The 19928-nt window shown below is 53.5% G+C and overlaps 1 protein-coding gene across 2 annotated transcripts in view; it reads left to right on the top strand.

The window, feature by feature from the left end:
- SUSD4 (sushi domain containing 4) overlaps window positions 1-19928 on the top strand; it is an 89376-nt gene that overhangs the window by 63430 nt on the left and 6018 nt on the right. For both annotated transcript variants that reach the window (XR_008529400.1, XM_054576633.1), the window contains exons 5-7: window positions 534-722; window positions 18372-18563; window positions 19481-19625. Coding sequence is in view for 1 of the 2 variants with exons in the window: in XM_054576633.1 (XP_054432608.1) it covers window positions 534-722; window positions 18372-18563; window positions 19481-19625 (526 nt within the window). In the remaining variant the exon portion in view is untranslated. The remainder of the gene's footprint in view (window positions 1-533; window positions 723-18371; window positions 18564-19480; window positions 19626-19928) is intronic.

Here is a 19928-nt window from a genome sequence, read left to right as displayed (position 1 = left end):
TTATCTCTTTCCCATGAAATGCAGCTGGATTTTCCAAAGTTTAGTGTCATCATGTCACGCAGGCCATCTGTCCCATGTTTTGCAACAGATGAACAGAGTTTGCGTAGTAACCTTCTCAAGACCTCACCGCTGTTCAAACAGTAGGTGTCTTTTTCCTCTGTGGCACCTTCGTGATTGTCAGCCCTGGTGGCTTTACTTGGGGGTAAAAGATAGGGGTGCCTGTGCTTTCCACTGGCCCTGGGGACGAGGCCACGCATTGTTGTTTTGTAAAAGTTCTACCATCTCTACCCTTCCCCAGGGCTCCCTCTGTCCGACCCTCTCGTGCCGTTTGCAACTCTCACATCCGATTTCCGCATTACAGATAGAATAGGAAGTCGGTAAGGAGCCTGCACGGTTAGGTGCAGTGTGGGTATTCCTACCTCAGAGCGCCCGGCCAGAGGAGGGGAGCCCAAGCGAAGTCCAGTGCTGTGTTTATCTTCCCGGTGCCCAGACGACCAGGTGAGACTCTCTGCTTTTCCTTTCACTCATCACAGGCTGCCTGAGACCGCCCGCCTTTTCCAACGGCTACGTGAACATCTCTGAGGCCCAGACCTCCTTCCCCGTGGGGACCGTCATCGCCTATCGCTGCTTCCCGGGGTTTAAACTCAAGGGGTCAGAGTATCTGGAGTGCTTGCACAACCTCATCTGGTCGTCTAGCCCACCCCAGTGCCTTGCTCTGGAAGGTAACACATAGAACTCTTTCGGCAGTTGAGTTTTGGATGGTTCAAGTGGCTGTGTCCATAGGAGGCGAGAATGAGTCGGCAGGCACTTGCGTTCACTGAAGACACATTGCTCGCCTCCATCCCGGGCAGGGGCTGCGGGCCTGGTCGTCTGCCACGAACCCCTACTTGCAACCAGCTCTAAAACCCGCTTCCCTCATCTGTAAGCTTAAGGGATAAAAAAGTTTCAAGCATTAGAGGTTCAACTGCAAAATATTGCAAAGTTAAATGAAATGTTTTCAAAAATTAATTTTCTCTGCACCGAATAAAAACAGATTGTATTACAGCATTGTTAACCTCACCCCCACCCCGCCATTTTTTTATTGTTCAATGTGTCTTCCTATTTCTGGGCATTTTTATGGCTTCACAGTGAGTACTTTTGCTACAGCACACACATGCAGAAGCCTGAAGCAAGGTGTTCTGTCCTCCCTGGGTTTGTGAAATGTATGTGATTATCTCAGAGTGGGGTTCAGTAGTGATCGCTCATCAGTAGCAAGGGGAGCAGGCGGGCTCCTCTTTGTGGGCGTAGCACCCCTGACGATTTCCGCCAGGCAAGCTGGACGTGCTGGCGCAGCCCTCGTTTTAACTCAGGCCTTGAAATTACGATGGAAGAGAACAAACACCCATTTGTTTCTTGGCGTCTCTTGAGTACAGTGGGTGGGAGGGGGTCTGTGTGGGGAAAGGCAAAAATGAAAGGAAACCTCCGGTCAGGAGGCCCTCCCAAGCCTTTAGCAGCCTTTCTTGGGAAACAAAATGAGACACAATAAGATGTGGAAACAGACGGATTCTTACAAGAGGCATTTCTACTGTGTGCACCTCAGTGCGGGAAGAGGTCAGATTAGGAGGTATGTTGCGGAGCGGACGGCCAGAGGAATCAGAGACGGTGTCTCCTACCTGAGACTTGGATGGGTTGGCTGGAGCCATGGCGCCCTCTTGGAGACAAGGGTGGGGGGCCTGGTGCCCCCAGGAGTCAGAATGCCCCCACTCGCCCCTACTTCTCACCCATCCCAAATCCCCTAGGGGGTCAGAATCTACAGTCGAAATGTCAGATAAAATATAGGATGTCAGTTAAATCTGAATTTCAGATAAACAACGAATAATTTTTTTTATATGAACACATCCTAAATATTGCATGGGACTGACTTCTTGTCAGCCATTATTTTTTTGGTCTATCTGAGATGCAAATATAGCCAAGTGTCCTATGTTTTTATTTGTGAAATCTGGCACCTCTAGCCTAGAGGGATAAGGGCAGCCCCTCTGTTTCTACTGAAACGGCTTTCCTGTTGTGTGGACGCCACCGGCCGACCCAGGTGAGCAGGGGCCACTGAGGAGAGGGGCCTCCGGCACCTGGAGAGTCCCCCAGCTCAGATGACCAGGAATCCAGGGTCACTTAAAGGCATCTTTGTTATCATGATAGCAATTGGAATTGCCTACTTTAAAATCTTTTCAGATTTGGTTTAAATGCCTTTCAAGCAGTCACATTCTGGTAAGCATCCTTTTGGAACTTTGAAAGCAGTTCTTACGGCGCTTACAGAAGGTGATGTGAATAGATATAACACACAGTCAAACTTCAGGGGACACCGAGGGAAGGTTCTGAACTGGGGGCTGTAATGGGCCTCCGGTTGGAAGCCTGTCTCCAGGGTCCCTTTTCTCCCGCCAGCCGGGCTGTGGCCGAGGGAGTATGTGAAAACGGAGGTGGCAGCCGCTTGTGCCAAGACAGTCACTTCATGCTTTTTTGTCCCAGTTTTTTTAAAAAATAATCTTTATGTCTTTATTTCCAATCGATGTCCATTTAAATTATCCAATGGAATTCATTTGTGAGAACTTCGAATGCTCCACTGGCTAAAGACACCAAAGCCTGATTCTAAACTGAGAGTCACAGAGTGGACTGAAGGGCTTTTAGTCTCATGGATTGATAGGAACTGCGTGAAATTAAGCAATGGGTTAAAATAAGAGATAAGAGGTCATGAAAAACTTACCCAGAGGCCCCTTGGTGTGGGTGTTTCTTTAACTCTTCCTTGAATGGCTTGTCATCTTTTTAAAAAGCGGGGCCACGTGTAGGCAATATTTTCATAGGGTATTCAGCATGGATGAGCTGTCCCGAGAGAATCTCACACTTTAATATATCGGCCGCACTGGTTTCCCCGTTTTCCTGTCTTTCTTGGCACACGGTTTGGTTTTTGTTGAGGGCCCTAGTGAGAGCTGCTGCGCTGCGCTGTGGAATCATGACGCCCCCCAGGGCCTTTTAGATCCACGGGGCGCTCTGACTCCTTCAGAGACGGGATGTGGACGGCTGTGCTGTGGAAGTCTCTCTCCTTCAGCTTTTTATCCCTATCTCTTCCCTGTCTCACACTGTTCAGACATCCATTCATCCGCTGTCAGGTGGGCTCAGCAGGGCGATGGTGGAGCTGCTATGGCGTATTGATTGAGAGCGTAGATGGACATCGGACTGGCTGAGTTCATGTCCTGGGTCTCCTGCTTAATCATCTTGACGTGGGGCAAGTCACTGAGCTGCTGTCAGCCTCCATTGCCTCCGTTATAAAGTGGGGGAGGCGCTCGTCCTTGCCTCATGGGACTGTGAGGATCGGAGTGAAGACACATGGAACACAGAGAAGCATTTGGCATGAAGTAGGCGGTCAATCGCGTGTCCGTTATTCTTGTTCTAAAATTGTGCACAAAGTCACAATAAATAAGTGCGTACCAGGCATGACTGTGTGAATCCCGTACCCAGGCTTTTGTGCATATATGTTGGGACATTGTTTTGGTGGTTCAGATGCTGTTTTGGTTACTCGCATACTTGTAGCTCTGCTTGTTTGAGGTGAAGGCCAGATAAGGAGAGGAAATACTGAAAAATCATAATTGCTATTAATTTTGAGAGCTTAGTATGTGCTGAAATGCTTGACACAGAATCTCTTGCCCTTGTGCAGCAGGTGCTCTTTTTAACCCTGTTTTACTGGTGAGCCACCCCTGACTTCCAGAAATTCAGTGTTTACGCAACGTCACACAGCGAGTAGGTGGGGGAGCTGAGACTCGAACATGAGTCTTTGTCTCTTCAAAGTTCGTGCACTTAATTACCAGGGTCCATAATCTAACTAACTGGTTCTGATTGCTTTACAATTCAACAGGGAAACAGTTTGATATATTTATAGCTATTTTGTAAAGAGTCAAAAATATTAAAAGAATTCTCACACAGGGTGGGGGGGGGGATTTGTCCTTCTGGTCTACCTGTTCTCCCTGTAGAAATCCCAGCTCCGGGGGAGGCCCCGCCGCCCAGTGGAGGGCAGTGAGCTCCCACTGCCACCACCCTCGTGCCCATTAGTCTGCATGTTACAGTGGAGGCAACCTCAGCCAGCAGATCAGTCCCACACCAGGAGACTGACTCCTCGAAGGATGACCCGACTTGTCCAGACGCCTCAACCCTTGGTCCATGGCTCCTTCTGCCACGTGGTGCTCCCTCTCCTTAGTGAATTGGAGAGCATTTTTTGAGGACAGGCTTTGCTGCCACCATCGAGTGACAGCTGTCACACGCACATGTCAACAGGCTCATATGGATGCCTGGCTTCCTAAAGGAGTTTCTAATTTGGAAGGAAAAGCTCCGGCAGCTTCGGCAAAGGATCGTGTATTTTGGGGGCCGTGCTGTTGTGCGCGTGTTACTGAGGATGGATAGTCCTAGAGCATGTGTGTTTCCCGTGGCTGTACTGAGAGGCAGAGCACCCGAAAGCACAAAGTCTTGGCTATGTCATTTAAAAATAGACGAACGTACACCTTGGACCTGGCAGAAGCTCCACGGATCCCCATGTGCTGTCTGTCTCTCCATGTGTCTGTGTGCTTCGCCTCATCTCTGTGTCTTAATGTTTTTCCCTCTTCATTTTTGAGCCTCTCTGTCTCTCTCGCATACACAAACGCTCAGTCTCGGGGCTGGCCTTCTTCCCAGCAACAAACCAACCTGACCTGCTCAGAAGCTGAGTGTCTGCGGCTCTGTTTCTAAACCCCACCCGTCCCCAAACTCAGAATGCCCGGGGAGATTTCTCCCCTTCCTGTTCATTTCAGACCTCAGGGAGCAGGAGATGGAAGTTTAATCAGTTTCAGATTCAATTCCAGGAAATGCAGCCGTGTGATTTCCTAAGAACCTACCAGTGCCCAGCAGTCCTTTCAGGTCTGTGCCTTTATATAAGAAAAGGAGAAAAATAGGAAACTGCAGAGCCCTGTTTGGCCAAATGTGAAATGACTTGAAAGGTTCTAATTTGGGATCACCACTCAAAGCCAGTTTGGACGTGGAGGCTTCCCAGCTCCCAAGCCGTCTGGGCAGTGGACTGTGTTCCCAAGTCGGGTGCGAGAGGCGACCAGGCGATCCCCCCGCCCTTGCCCCCAACCCGGGAGCCCTGCCTTCACGCAGAGGCACCTGGGGACTGCAAAGTGAATCCTTTGCGGGGAACAGGAAAGGCAGCAGAGAAATCTGGGCTTCCTCAGACTTAAGACCTTAGGAGCAGTGACAGCACCCGTGGACATGTCCCTGCCTTCTGAGTAATCTCCCCAGCTGCCCATGGGCGACGTCTTAATGGTCCCTGTCCTGGATCTTTATCATGTCAGAGGTTTGGGAGGAGGGAGAAGGAGACACTCGAAGATGTGGCCCAGGCTGCACAGTGTCTGCTGGCAGACACTGCGGGAATTCTTCCTTCCTTCCTTCCTTCCTTCCTTCCTCCCTTCTTCCCAGGTAGGGCCCTGGTGCCAGCCAGAGAGTTCTCAGTGCTTGGGGCCATTGCCCTTAGGAATTCAAGTCCTGCTCTCCTTCCCTGAAGTGACAATAGCTGTGGCCAACTGGTCCGCCACACCCGCCCAGGCCTCCCACCCTTCGGAATAGACCGACCAGCCAGGGCCACGGTCTCATTAGCCTCCCTGGGCTGCCAGGCTCCCTGGAGACTCGCCTTTGAGCCTGTCAGCAGCTGGATTCAACAGGAAATTAAACCAGCAGAAAACAAGAAAGGAGACATGAATGCCCCTTTCTCTCTTTGTTCCTACTGTAGCGGTGCGATCTCCATTCGTGGGAAGAAGCAGGGAACATTTCTGCTTTATCTGCTTGCCCGAGCCTGTACCTTCTCTCTTCCTCTCAACTTTATGCAAGAGGTTTATACCAGGCCAGGGGATACTTGGCCAGGCGAGCGGGGACCCCGGCCTTCCAGGTCCTGAGACCCAGGGAGTGCCCTAGGAAGCAAAGAGTCCCAAGGTAGCTCGGTTCCAGCTGCCCCACCCCCGGTGGCTCCGTTTTGCATACTCTGTTCCCACTTCAGGTGTATCTGAAGGAAGAGCTTGCCTTTGTCGAGGATGAAAATATCCACCTCGTTCTGCCTCCTTAGGACCTTGAGACCAGAGAAATGAATGATTTGCTGGGTCACAGAAAAAATTCCCCCACCGTCTCCTCAGACTCCCAGCCTTCAAGCCAGTGAGTAGATAGCCAGCTTAGAACCCTAATGAGGAACCCAGTTCACGTGGGTCCAAGTCTTAGGGGATTTTTTTTTCTTGTATCTTATTCTCAAAAATTAAGAATCTTCTGTTCCCTTTGCAGACAAATGTGTGTCCCTTGGACCTGGGAATGAAGAAATCCTAGGTAGTCCACACATTAGTGACATTAACTGGGGAAAGCCCTGTCTTTAACAACACGGAGGTCACTCTTTGAACAGAAAACGTGTTCTCCCATCTTGGCACGGACAGTAGCACAGGGCGTCCTCTGCTGTTGTGTCCTCTGGAAATGTTCGTTTCCTGTGAAATCCTCTGCCCAGCACTATTTGTATTAGAACCACCTTGCCTGCGACCCTAGCAGTTTCAGTTGTGTTTTTTTTTTTATTAGAGGGAAATGCAAAATAGCAAGCAGTCTTGTTAATGCATTGTTCGCACGCAATAGTAAATTATTGTAATACCCTTTCCATGTACTGTTCATACATCACAGCAGGGTGATTACAGGCAAGTAACTGCCTACGTGTCATGCCAGCCTACGTCTGGGATCACTGCGCTTAATTCTCTCTCTCTCTCTCTCTCTCTCTTTTTACAATAAATAATTGCCACTGGAGCTTCTTCCTCTTCTCGGTCACACATCACTCTTGTCCTTGAGAGGGGACTGTGCCGTGGCATCAAAGAGCTTCATTATTTTTTTCCTACATTGAATTGAGAAACATTGATCTTCCCGTGCTAAGAAAACCAAGAGACCTCATTTCTATTTTTCAAGTAGAACCAAGTGTTCAGGCCTCCCTGCTATTTCTCTTGAGGCTCTTTTCCTCTTGGGCTTTATGAGTCCTGGCCTGATAGAGAGCCCTGTGCCCTCCTCCCATCTCTCTCTGTGCGTGCGCTCGGTCACCGGCCTGGGCCCCTTGGGAGGACCTCTCAGCACCTTGCCTTCCTTTTAGCCTCGTTAGAAACATGTCACCATCAATCCTCCAGCTCTCCTGGGCTCCTAGAAGTATCTTTTTTTTTTTTTTTAACTTCATTCAAATGCAGAGATTTACATTGACATTGAAGGAAGGAAGGAAGTGATTCTTCTTCCACCAAAGGGCACGAAGGTGGCAGAATTCTGAAATGGTTTCTCCCACCCAGTCAGGAGGGGAAGACTCGAATAGCTCCTCCCCCACCACACACTCTCATTCAGAGACAGGACCCCGCTGGGCTCCGCTGCTTCCCTGGGATGCCCGTGGTTGGGGACACAGTGGATCTGGGGCCAAGGGCCATCACTCGTGTCTTCATGGAACTGTCTCTTGGGGGCAGGGCACAGGGATGGGTCGACTCACTAGTCAGTGAATAATCTAAAGATTGAAGACCCCGTATGCTGTGGATCGGTGGGAGCCCGCTGGCAGATTGGGACAGTAGGGATGTTGCAAGTTTTTTGCAGAGAGAGCCCCTGGTCCACGAGGAGAATCCTGTGCACGAGCTTCTGCAGGTGCTCGCACCCTCCCTGGCGGTGGGGAACTTTCTTCCTTTGGGTTCATGGTTCTCACCAACAGGCCCTCCCTTTGCCTCGTTGTCGCCTCATAGTGAAAAACTGACAGACATGCAAGGGGAGGTCTTTATGCTGCGATATTTAAACGTCAGGTCTCTTGCCCTGGCCGGTGTGGCTCAGTGGGTTGGGTGGTGTCCTATAGACTGAAAGGTTGTGAGTTCAACTCCTGGTCAGGGCACATGCCTGGATTGCAGGTTCAGTCCTCAGTCGGGGCACGTGCAAGAGGCAACCGATCGGTGTTTCTCTCCCATGTTGATGTTTCTCTTCCTCTCTTTCTCCCGCCCTTCCCCTCTTTCTGGAATCAGTAAAAGAAAAAATAAATAAATACATGTCACGTCAGTGGAAGGGCAGAGCTAAGCATCGCGGAGCTGTGACCAATGGTTGGTTTGAGCCACTAGCTTCGGCCGAGAGGAGGACTTCACGATGCTCAGAAAGCTGATGACCTGTACAAATGGGGAAATCTCTGTTTTCATCCTTAAACTCTGGGATATCTTCTGCATCCCTGCTCCTGGCAGAATTTATTTCCTTCTTTCCTCTCTGGGAAGTTAGGGAATTTGTATTTCATGGCAATAAAACCTCTTGCAATCAGATGCAGCACAAAAGGTAATAAATCCTTTAGTCACTCCCTGGGCTATTTTGAGGGGGAATTACTAGGGAGTATTCTGCAGGACGGTTTGGGGGGTCATTGCTCCCCAGCTTCCGGCCCACCCCCACTTTTCTGCATAAATGATTACCCACATTCCCTGTCTTCTTTCCCACAAGATTTAGGCATGTGGCGTGATCAGCAGATAAAATATTCACACCTTTCCTTATCCATCTTGGCATTTAATGTCATTTATTTTTTCCCCTAGAACCTTTTACCATATACTCACGGTCACAGGCATTTTCTCTTCTTGCACAGGAGAGGGGCTTTTTGTTGCTCTGGGTTTTGGTTTTGCCACATGAGGGTGCAGGACGGTTACTTGCGCAGATTTCTCTCGCGTTGAAGCTCTCAGAGGAGCCGGTGCGCCCAACAGCTTACCTTTCTCTTAGGAACCGTGGCTCCTGAGGAAGAGGCTGGGGCGGGGCTCCCATTCCGGCAGGTTTGCTCTCTGATGGATGAGAAGCCAGAGCGTTTTTCGACGCCGTCTCTTCCACTCACAGGAAATGATTTAATCGGTCCCGGCATTAGGAAGGTGGGAAAAGAGCCGGAGTTCTAAAAATGCAGCCAATTGTACTGGAATTCAGAGTTTAAAACTAGCCCTTACCTCAAGCGATCATAAACAGCTGTGCCTACATCAATCTGTATTTTCATACCATAAATATGGTATTTGGAGGAATTTTTTTTTTTTTTGGAATTGGGAAGAAAAGTAAATGTGTAGGAAGCTGAGAAGCCAAGAATTCTGTAGACAACCATGGCTCACATAGCTTGTGAGAGGAAACTGACTCTACCATACTGCTTGACATGTCCAAAGATACTGTGACGGCCCTGTGAGGTAACTGTGGGACACTCTGCTGTCCCCAAAGCATAGGCTTCCCAACCTGGTTCCTGCCAGCATTGCCCAAAGAGAAGGATGACTGATATGTCCCCAAGGGACATTTAGGTTCAAGGCCTGAGGTTCAGGCTTCCTGCTTACTTTACTCCCCCTTGCCCATGGCACCGTATCTCATGAATTAACCACATTAATGCACACAACTGCTTTTTACCTTCCTTTGAAGAAACCTCCATGTCTAGTTATCTCAGACAGACATCTTGTGCCCCCGATTTCGTCCCCTTTCAAAGAATTAAGATGCCCCAGTTGCCATCGGGAAACCCAACAGCAGGGGAATTCTTTTTAATAAAAGGTACAGACATCAGGACACTTGGACGCGGGATTTGCCTCGTGATTTATTGTCACCTTGCAAGTGATGGAGGCTTTGCTGTTCTAAGCTGTAGGTTGTCAGGTCCCAGCAAAGAAAGAGGAGCAGCCTTGGGAGAACCCAAGGACGCTTGTCGGCTTCAGGTTCCGGAAGCAGCCTCTCCTCGCGGCAACAACCCTTTGCAGCAAGTCACGGCTTCACACCTGCTCCCTCCCCCGGGCGCCATCCTGTCTCCCAAACCAGTCACACTTCAGACTTCCTGGGTGAAGCTGTGTTTTCTTTTGTGCGCTGAAGTGTCACAGTTGTCATCAGAGGCATTCTGTCTACCTTCAGGGACACCCTCTTGTGGTGACTCCAAGATGGAAAACAGACCCCAGCTCCTCCCTCAGGGCTGCTGGGTAACGCTGACCTTGGATTTGAACCATCAGCCCACCTCCGAACAAGCAAACACCACGCGCCCTCCAGCCTGGGAATGAGCAAAGCCCCCGCCTCATTGTCATTTGCTCTTATGGTGGACACGTTTATTGGCCTTCTGTGTTAGAGCCAAACAAAAGTAGACAGTGTAGGGTGCTGTAGAACGTTCATTGATTTTCCCTGAGCTAAAAGCAAAGTTTCACACATCGCCTTGGCAACAGCTTTGGCTCGTGGAGGGTTCCATCAGCTTCCTGGAATCATGCCCACACTTAGATGGCACTGGAGACGGCTGGCTCGGTGGCAGTTATGACTGTTAGAAGCCAGTGGAACTATGGAGGGCAGAGGCTTGGGTGGCTCCGTCTCCTGGTCCCTAGGAGCGCCGCTTCGAGCACGTGTGGGTTGATGCTGAAATGATGCTTGCACCCTTGATAGGCACACAGACCCGCTGGCTCCTCCACCACTTCCCCAGGCTCTTCCCGGCCAGCTGAGGCCCCTGTTCCGGCATGCAAATGAGCTTTCTCTCCACCTCGGCACTGAGCGCGGTCACAAAGCTGTCTCGTAGTCCAGGGCAGCTCTTCCCAAACTGTCCCATGCGCATGAATCAGCTGGGACTCTTGCCGACAGGAAGTCTCACTTCCGCAGGTCTGGGGCGTGGCTGAGAGTTTACGTTTCTAACAGGCTCCCAGCAGATCGAAAGCTGGTGGTTCACGGGCTGGAAAGCAAGGGTCTGGCGGGGGGTGAGGGTCCGACTGGATGCCACGGCCCGGCCGGGCGAGTCTCACTCTGGCTCCTGCGACTGCTGTGAACCATCCATCCCTGCAGGCGGAGCCTCGCCTTTCCCAGCTCTCTTGCTGTGGCCTGAGGTGGCGCTCTCCACTTGGGGGACTCATTACCATCCCCTGGGGAGCTGGGAAGACCACCCAGGCCCGGGGCCCACTCCAGGCCAGTCAGGCAAAGCTCCCCAGGAAATGCTGATATGCAGCCAGAGCTGAGGACTCACTGCTTAAGTCATGAAGACTCTCTTCAACGGCAGCATTAATATGACAGGGAGGCGGGTGCTGGCCATCACCGCAGTAAACAGCTGGAGAGGGTGCCGAGCTGCTCCGCTCTGCATGCGGTGCAGACCACCACCATAAGGGGGTTCCCAAGGACATGTTGTGGCTCAAATAAAACAGAAGTTTGTCTTCCTGCGGTGGGGTTAGTGACTGTGGGTCAGCCCACGCCTCTCTTCCGTGCAGGCATTCAGGGGCGGAGCACCGTCTTCAAGGTGTGGCTTCTAGGGACCCCTGGGCAGGTCATCTCCCTCCTAGTGAGCCAGAAGCTGGAAGAGTTCCATGGATCAGGCCTGGGAGTGGTATTTGTCACTTCTGCTCACATCGCATTAACTAGAACTTAGAGGAACAAGGGACGCTAGCAATGTAGACAGCTCTGTTCCCAGGAAGAAGAGGGGAACCGGATTGTGACGAGCCTCCAGCACTACCCCGTGGGGTAGATTGGGGTGCAGAGACTAAGGGGCGGCCGTTTCCTGCAGGAAGAACATCCAGGGCGCCGCATGAACCTTTGGAAGACTAAGGATGGAAACATCCGATCGAAGCATCCAGGCCCAGGGCTCAGAAGGAGTAACCAGAGAAAAAATAGAGGCTATAGGTTATAATGTTCTACATTCTTCTGCCTCCCCAAGATAATTTGTGTGAATATTCACAAGGCACATAGACTATATTTAAACCTCATTTTCCTCTTTTGCACATAGTGAAATGTATAAATGGGTTAAGGGCTGTGATAAGTGATATGTAATTCTCGACGCTAAGCTTTTCCCCCACCTCACCTCATACTTCATTCAGAAAGTGGGAACTTTCAGATGGCAACTCACCCATCTGTCCCCCGTCCTGGCTTCAGACCTACTCGTACCTGTGTCCAGGCGTACCATCCCTGCCCTTCCTCCTGCGCCTGTCAAAGGCCAGTCTGTTCACTCATGTCCACATGACCTTTCACCATCTCGTGACTTCCTCTTTGCTCGTGACTCCCGAGTTCTGTTCCTACCCCAGACGTTTTCTCCAGCCGCCTGGCCGATGCTCGGATGGCTCTCACGGGCAGCTCAAACGTCGGCCGTGCCAAGCTAGACTCAGGACCATGCCCTTCCCACCAACGAAACAAATGCCTTACACGGTGAATGGCACTACCATTTACCCAGGTGCGAATGCCAGGAATCAGGCATCATCCTTGATTCTTCGCTTGGATCTCAAATTGCATCTTCCAACAACCCCTACTGTAGAAATGGAAGATTCCAAAATATGTCCCATCGCCCTCATTATGTTGGTGGCTGCCACGGTCCTGGTCCAAGCCACCGTGCTTTCTCCCTTGCTTGTGGTAGCAGCCACTTCCATCCCTGTTCCCCGGCGGGCCGTCCTCTGTACCGAAGTTAGAGCTATTTTTGAAAGAGATGTCCATGCCTGCTCTTGATGTGATAGGATCCCCACTTCTTGCCAGGGTACCCGTGGCTTTGCCCACACATGGCCCCCATCCCAGCTTCTCCGCGTGCCTCCAACTCACTTTCACGTGTCATTTCCTCTGCCTGGGATGTTCCTCCCAACTCGTCCCTCAGCCGGGTCCTTCCTAGACTCTTTCAGGCGTTTGTTTATGCAGCTGTGGAAGTATCGCTCTCATCCATCTGTAGAGAAAGAACCAGTGGTTTGGGTTTTATTTTCCAACACGTTACAGACCATTAACTGTAAAATCTTCAATAAAAGTGAATTATAGAAAAAAATAAAACAAGAAGACAGACATAATACAAGTTCCATTTTTTATTACTTGATTCAACAGTAGTAAAATTGCATTTTAATAAATAGAAACCAAAAACACTCCCGGATGTTGTGACAAGGTCAAAATTGCTACCATGTGCTGTAAACAGCTACCCTTGACTCCTCTATTCATTTTGTTGTGGGCTCGTAGCACACTGTTGGTTACGGACCCGCTGGGAATCGGACGGCTCTCGATTTCGGTTTAAGCACCTTCTCCCTGAACAGCTCACCTAGGTTTGACCCTTCTACGCGCACACCCAATACTCTCAGTGCATCTGCTCTGCTCCCCATTGGTCTGCATCATGGCCCATGGACCTCGTAACCATTCGCAACTTGAGAGCAGTTCTTGATCTTGGAATCAGTCTATTGCTTAGTTGATGGTGATTTCTCCGGTCTCTCTCTGGCCACTATGCTGCCTGTTGAAGGTCCTCCTGGTGCTGGGATTTCGGGGCGGGGCTGGGGAGGGAGCAGCTCTTTTCCCCCTGCTATCAGGAAGCAGCACCTGATGCCCCACCAAGGCCACAGCATTTTGTGACCTCCAGTTCCAGGTGTAGGATCCAGCCTGTAGATCCAGGGGTTGGAGACTCAAGTGGGGGAGCTCTGATGGTCAGGGTTCTCCAAAGAAATCGAACCCAATAGAAGATTAGATTGATAGATGGATGGATGGATAGATAATAAAAGAGGATTTTTTTTTTTTTTTTTTAGTAAAGGGAGGTTTATTGTTTAAGAAGGCACTGAGAAGATGGGTGACCTAATGTGCCTCACGTGCACCTCGCTCGCTGGACTAGGCTACAGTTTTTGAGGGGCTGGGGAACAGGTGTGCGGCAGCGCTGGTGGGGAAGTTTTAACTGGAGGACCTTGGAGCTTGGCCATTGATAGTGAAGGGGCATCAAATCAACACCTGATCTTCCTGGACAGCAGGCATTTGGCTCCTGAAAGGGTTCTGGTGTTAAGTTCCAGCTGTGTCCTGGCCCTCTGGTTCTGCTCTGGGGGAGGGGCAAGACTGGTTCCAGGTGAAGCTGGAGGTCAAAGTTCTCTCCTCTGTGCATGCTCTGCTGCATGACTTGCAGTCTTGGGCTGTTGTCCCTGAAAAACAACTCAGTATGTTGTTAAACAGGACAGGAGCCTTTTGAGCTGGTTCGGTGGTTACAAATCCTCCGTTTTTGTTGTTCTTTCCTCAGTCTTGAGGGAACTAGGGCAACCGGGCCCAGGGTCAGTGAAGAGGGAGGATTCTGCGCATTGTACCCCCTTCTCCGACTCTTACACCACCTCCTTCCCTGTGGTCCCTGAGCCTTATAGGGGGTGTTCTGGGTGCTCAGCTTACAAGCAGAGAGCACAGCAATGGCAGGGGTAAAAGAGGATATCCATTCTAGGAATTGACTCGCGTGATCATGGTGGCCGAGGTCTGCACGCTGGAGACCCAGGGAAGCCGAGGGTGTGATTCAGTCAGAGTCTGAAGGCCTGAGAACCCGGGGGCTGGTGTCCGAGGCGGGAGAGAAGGGGGTCGCACGCAGGGGGGGCGGAGTCGCCCTTCCCCCAGGAGTGGAAGACTACGGACAGTCAGGGCACTTGGAGGGGAGCGTGCAGAGGCTCTCCTGCCAGAGGGTCTGAAATGCCACCTGTCCGGGTCTCATCAGCTCCCTTTTCTACGCCGCCGCTGTAGTGCTGATAGCACAGAACAGGAGGAGCTGTTAAGGGATTGTGTGTTTCCACTTAGAACTGCATCAGGCTTTCTTTCCAACTTCGCTTTGCTTCAGGCACGAGGATTAGTTGACCTCGGCGCTCAGACAGCGGACGTGGGGCTGCCTGGGCAGAAGGACGGGAGGGGAGCCGTGCTCCGACTACACGCTGGTCTGGGGACAGCACGGGTTTCTGCTCCGGTGCTCCTGCCTCCGAAACCCAAGGTAGCATTTGCTGCTGGACCCTGGGGCCCTTGAGATGCCCACCCCCTACCCCGATCCGTGTCGTGAACAGCACTCACCGAAGAGGCTGGGAGTCGCTGGCGGAAATGATCAGAGGCTGAGAGCGGGCGTGGTGACTGGGTGGGAGACGCAGCTGTGTGTCCCCGTCAGGGCAGAGGGGGCAGGTTAACTGTGTCGCAGGGAAGCCCCGTCGATGGAGAGGGCGGTGCTGTTCACCCCCCAGGAGCAGCCAGCCAGGATGGCAGAGGGCGCGGTGGGAGGCCCAGCACCTCTGCCCTCAGCCCCTCAGGCCCGCGAGCGCCGCAGGCCTCCTGAGAGCCAGGCAGCGTCCATCTCCGGAGAAGGTCCGCAGGCCAGAATGACCCCGGAGTCAGCGTGCTCTGGAGGGGACGTCTGGCCAGGGGGCACTCCCGTGTCTTGCTGGGGGACCTGGAGATAGTCCGCCCTGAGGCACGTCCCTCCCAAGGCAGGGGTCAGCAGAGGGACACCTGGCCCAGGTCAGAGGTGGGCCCTGGGGACTCAGGGAATCACAGGCGCTGGGCCGACGCCTCCTTCCCCACACTGCCCAGCAGCCCCACCTTGTGGTGCGAAGGGTCGGGGACGTAGGTCCTGATACCAGACTATAGCAGTACCTGATACAAGCCCCCTTCGCAAGCTACTTCCTTGGTGCCCTTCGCTCAGAAAGCCTCACAGTAGCTCTCACTAGCGGGAATTGTTTTCTCTGTGTGTCAGATGAGGAAGCTGAGTGACAAGGGGAGGTGACTTACCTGAGGTAATTCAGCCAATGAGGGGCAGAGCGGCCCCCTAACCCTGGCATCTGCCTCTCCGGCCACCACCCAGCATCCGGCCTGCTGGGCAGACCGGGCTGGGCCTCGGGCCAGAGCGGAAGGTGAGGGGCAGGGAGCGGTTCCAGTGGGGCGGGGGAGGATTCTAGAGGCCTTGAACACACCCGGGAGCGTTTTGGGGTGTTCCAAGGACGGGGAGGTGCTGCTGGTATCTCACGGGCAGCCAGAAATGTGGAGACCCCCTGCAGCGCCCAGTGCCAGCCACGTGCGAGGAACCGCTGCCTGCCCCAAATGCCGCCGCAGCCCTGGCGAGGGGCCCCACAGGCTTAGCCCCGGCCTTGTCCGGGCCCTCTGAGACGCTACACGAGACTGAAGAGAGCACTCGGGCTTCTCCCAGCTCCCCAGGCTGCCCCCATGAAAGGGAGATGGCAGGGTATCTTCCCCCGGGAGACTCAGGGACCAGCTTCCAGGGTTCCGAAGGGCGTGCCTGCCTCTCTCTCACGCTGGACGGCGGGCACGCCAGTTCAGCCAGTGAGGCACAGAGCTGCGCGCCAGGCCTTGACCACTAAGTCTGAGGTCAGCCGTGGCCTATCCAGGGAGGTCACTGCCCGTGAAACTTCAGTGGCCCCTTGGAAAACCTTTGGGAGTTTTTCCCAGAGAGGACTAGAATCTTCGCTCACTAGCTGGGGGTGCCCACCGAACCCCCAGAAACCCCGTGTTTGGAACTGGCAACACGTCAGGTGATGGGACCCCGTGGCCCTGGGCAGCTCCTTGGAAGGCGGTTACCGGGACAGGCGATGCAGGGAGCAGAGGAGAGCGCTTGGCCTCAGAGTCCGAGCTGCAGTCCTGACTGGGCCTGCGTCCCCTGTGGGGACCCCACCAGGCTGCCCATCCGTGGAACAGCTGTAGGAGCTGTGGCCTCAGACCCCTCCCTGGCCCTTGCCCTGCACTGCAGGCCACGCTCCCCAGGCGCCCGGTCCCTTGGCTCCCAGCCCCTTGGCTCCCCACTGGTTTTGTCAAGAGCGAGGCAGGAGGGCGGCATGTGCAGACGCTGGGCATTTTGCCCTGACCTCTCTGCCCTGGGCTGTCTCCAGTGTCGTCTGAGGTTCCCCAGCTAAAGCCCCACAGGACGCACCTGCACAGCACCAGCGGCTGCTGGGCACCGAGCAACGCCCTGCCCACTCACGGGTCTGAGTGGGGGCTCCGGCCGGTGCTAATCTCAGAGACCCTCCCTCATTGCCCCTTGGCTTTTCCATCATGTGCAGAAGCAAGTACGTTACGGTCCCTCTCCTTAGATACTAAGGCCCGGCTGTCCCCAGCTGCCCATGTCCGCATGTCAGCTCTGATCTGAGAATAACCCTCAGATACTCCCGTTTCCCAGGTGAGGAGACTGAGGGTCCGAGGCGAGAAGCGACCAGCTCAGGGGCACCCAGCGGGGGAGGCGTTGAGCAGGACCCAGACCCCAACCAGCCTGAGCGCTTGTCTTCCCCTCTCGTTGCTGCTGGAGAACTTGGCCTCCAGTTTTGACCTTCGCTGACAGGACTTGACCTTGAGTTTCTGTTTCCCCATCTCTAAAAAGAGCTGATAAGACCTGTGTTGTGGTGTGGTTTGCAGGATTAGGAAAAGTGTCTGTGTAGAGACCTCCCCCACCCATCCAATGCCTTGGGACGCCTCCATGAGGCTGGTCCCACTGAGCAGGGCACCCATCTTGTTATCTGGTCTCAGTGGACACATGTGGCTGCCAGCCACTACTACTGCCATGCTTCTCTGTGGCCTTCCAGAAGCCAGTGTGGAACAGGCAGCTCCCCTGTGTGTGGGTGAGCTGGGTACATGCCTGGGGTCCTACGGTGGCCGGGTGTTTGGGTCCCCGGAAGGGGCTCCCAGTTGACTCTTTCTCTCCTCATGTGTGCTTTGGGCAAAGCACTTCATGGCTCTTGCAGGTGCAGGGCTAGATCTGGCCTTGGCAGGCTTTGTGCGTTGACTGTGTCTTTGCGGCATGAGATGAGCCAGCACGAGCGCCACTAAAGCTGTCTTTTGGACACAGAGAGGGACCGGTTCTTACGTTGCCACCCAGAGAGTGGGCTCAGCGGGGGAAACTGAAAACCACTGGTTTCTTTCCCTAAAATCATAGAATATTGAGCTCAGAAAAACCATAAAACATCATCGAGGATAGAAGAAGCTTCCATTGAACAGAGGAGAAAAATCGAGGATTAAATTGGTTAAGTGACCTGTGTGACATCACTGAGTGTTGGTGGCAGAACCAGGCCCCGAGCACACCTCCTGGTGTAGCTCCTCCCCCCCCGCGGGTCAGGGTCCAGGTGCAGGGCCCAGGTGCGGTGACTGGGCCCACAGGCTCCGAGCCAGCGGAATCGCTGCCTGTTTGTCCCTGGCCAAACCGCAGCAGGGCGTTTGGGAATCGGGTTAGGGACACTGCCCAGGGATTTGGACAGTCCCAAATTACTACCATAGCCACAGAAAAAAGGGGCTTGGGATAGCTGTTCCCTTCAGTAAATATTTCGTCCGTAAATGTCTTAGTTTTATTTACTGCCTTGTCTGGCACATAATACCATGCATTATTCATAGAATAGCTTAATAGTATCTATTAAATAGGCATGCTCTTTGCAATGTTCAAAGAACCTCTTTGACAATGTGCTTTATAAGACCACGTGATAGCAGCACGTGCTCAATATAGTAGGTTTCCCACAAAAATGCAGAAGAAGGGACTGTCTCTGGGACAGCTGGCTAGTGTGGTGACAAAAGTGTAAGCACGTCTCTAAGGAATGTGGTCTCCTGGCCCAATCTGTGTTTCGAGGGCTTCGCTCGGGGTGAACACGTGGTTCTGAAACCCTTATTCTCCCCCACTGCCCAAGTATGTCCGCTGCCTCCCGTGGTGAGTCACGGTGATTTCATCTGCCACCCGCGGCCTTGCAATCGCTACAACCACGGCACCGTCGTGGAGTTCTACTGCGACCCCGGCTACAGCCTCACCAGCGACTACAAGTACATCACCTGCCAGTACGGGGACTGGTTTCCTTCCTATCAGGTCTACTGCATCAAGTCAGGTGAGCGGGGGCCTCGCCCTGCTGGGGGGTCAGGGTCCACACAAATGGCCTTGTCGTAGGCAAGGCGTCCTCTCGCTTATGAAAACGGAAGCTGTTGGCAACCTTAAGTGCTTCCAAGTTCACAGCAAGTTCCTAGCAAACCAACCTTGCCACGGGTCTCAGGGAACCAGGGAAGTGGTCCTACGACAGAGACCCGAGCACCAGCGACACCTGCCCACCGCCTCCACCCACTCGCCCTGGGGGTCTCCAGGTGTGCCGTGGCCACACGCCCGTGCAGTGGGGGTGGCTGCACACTCTCCCCGGGCACAGCGTGGGAGGGGAGCGCTTGTTAACATGGGCGCGTGGAGGCCCGCAGGCGGTCATGCCCTGAGCATGCCCTGAGCAAGGGGAGGGGGCGGGGGGAGGCATCGGCAGCAACGGAAGTGCAGTGTGAGACACAGCGTGACTTGTGTCAACAGGATAAAGGGATAGGACTCTATTTTGGAAGGGTCGCCTTGCCCCCTTTTCACCTGGCAGACGTGGCAGCGACGGAGAGGGATGGCCCTTCTGGCCTTCGGTGCCCTCCTTGCCCACACCCCGCAGTCTGTCCCAGAACACTCACAGAGGCCTGCCCCTCGCCTCCCCTGTCCCCACTCCTGGCCCATCACAGGACATGGCTTCCCCAGGGGAGAGGGACCCCTCTCGCCCCGGTCTGGAATGTGAACCTGCAGGTCTGCCTTCATCTTGGCAGAGACCCCGCCGGGCATGGGTTCTAACGCGGTGGCATCCTGACGCCGGCGGGGGGGCCTCCGGAGACACACGATGAGCAGTCTCTGAGCGAGATACATGCAGCCAACAGGCACGTGGGACCTTCGCACCCATCACAGGCTGGGAGCCTCATGTGCCCCTTTGTTCTGTCTCTCTCCCCGCCCCCGCAGAGCAATCGTGGCCCAACACCCATGAGACCCTCCTGACCACGTGGAAGATCGTGGCGTTCACGGCAACCAGCGTCCTGCTGGTGCTGCTGCTCGTCATCCTGGCCAGGATGTTCCAGACCAAGTTCAAGGCCCACTTCCCCCCGAGGTCAGTACCGCCCACAGCTGCTGATCGGGCTCAGGGGGGCCGCCTGGGGCAGCAGAGAGAGGAGGGAGAGCTGCACCCTCATTGAGTGCAGAGTTGGGGGTCTCAGGGAGAATACAGGGAGAGCCAAACACTTTCCTGGGATGTTTTCGGGGTGTCTGGGGGCCAGAGCACCAAGCTGAAGACAGGCCTCATTTCCCTCTTTCGCCTCCCACCTGCCGTGAGCCTGTGTCTCCCTCTTCTCTGGATAGATGGTTCTCGAGAGGCACCTCGACTGTGGGAGGGGGTCACAGAGGCGGGACTGCC

Source organism: Pteronotus mesoamericanus, unplaced genomic scaffold, assembly GCF_021234165.1.
Source record: "Pteronotus mesoamericanus isolate MK-2021 breed Mesoamerican mustached bat unplaced genomic scaffold, CSHL_Meso_final contig_347, whole genome shotgun sequence".
Classification (NCBI taxonomy): Eukaryota; Metazoa; Chordata; class Mammalia; order Chiroptera; family Mormoopidae; genus Pteronotus; species Pteronotus mesoamericanus.
Note: the sequence above shows the minus strand (reverse complement) of the source record. Positions and strands in the feature narration are given on the sequence as shown.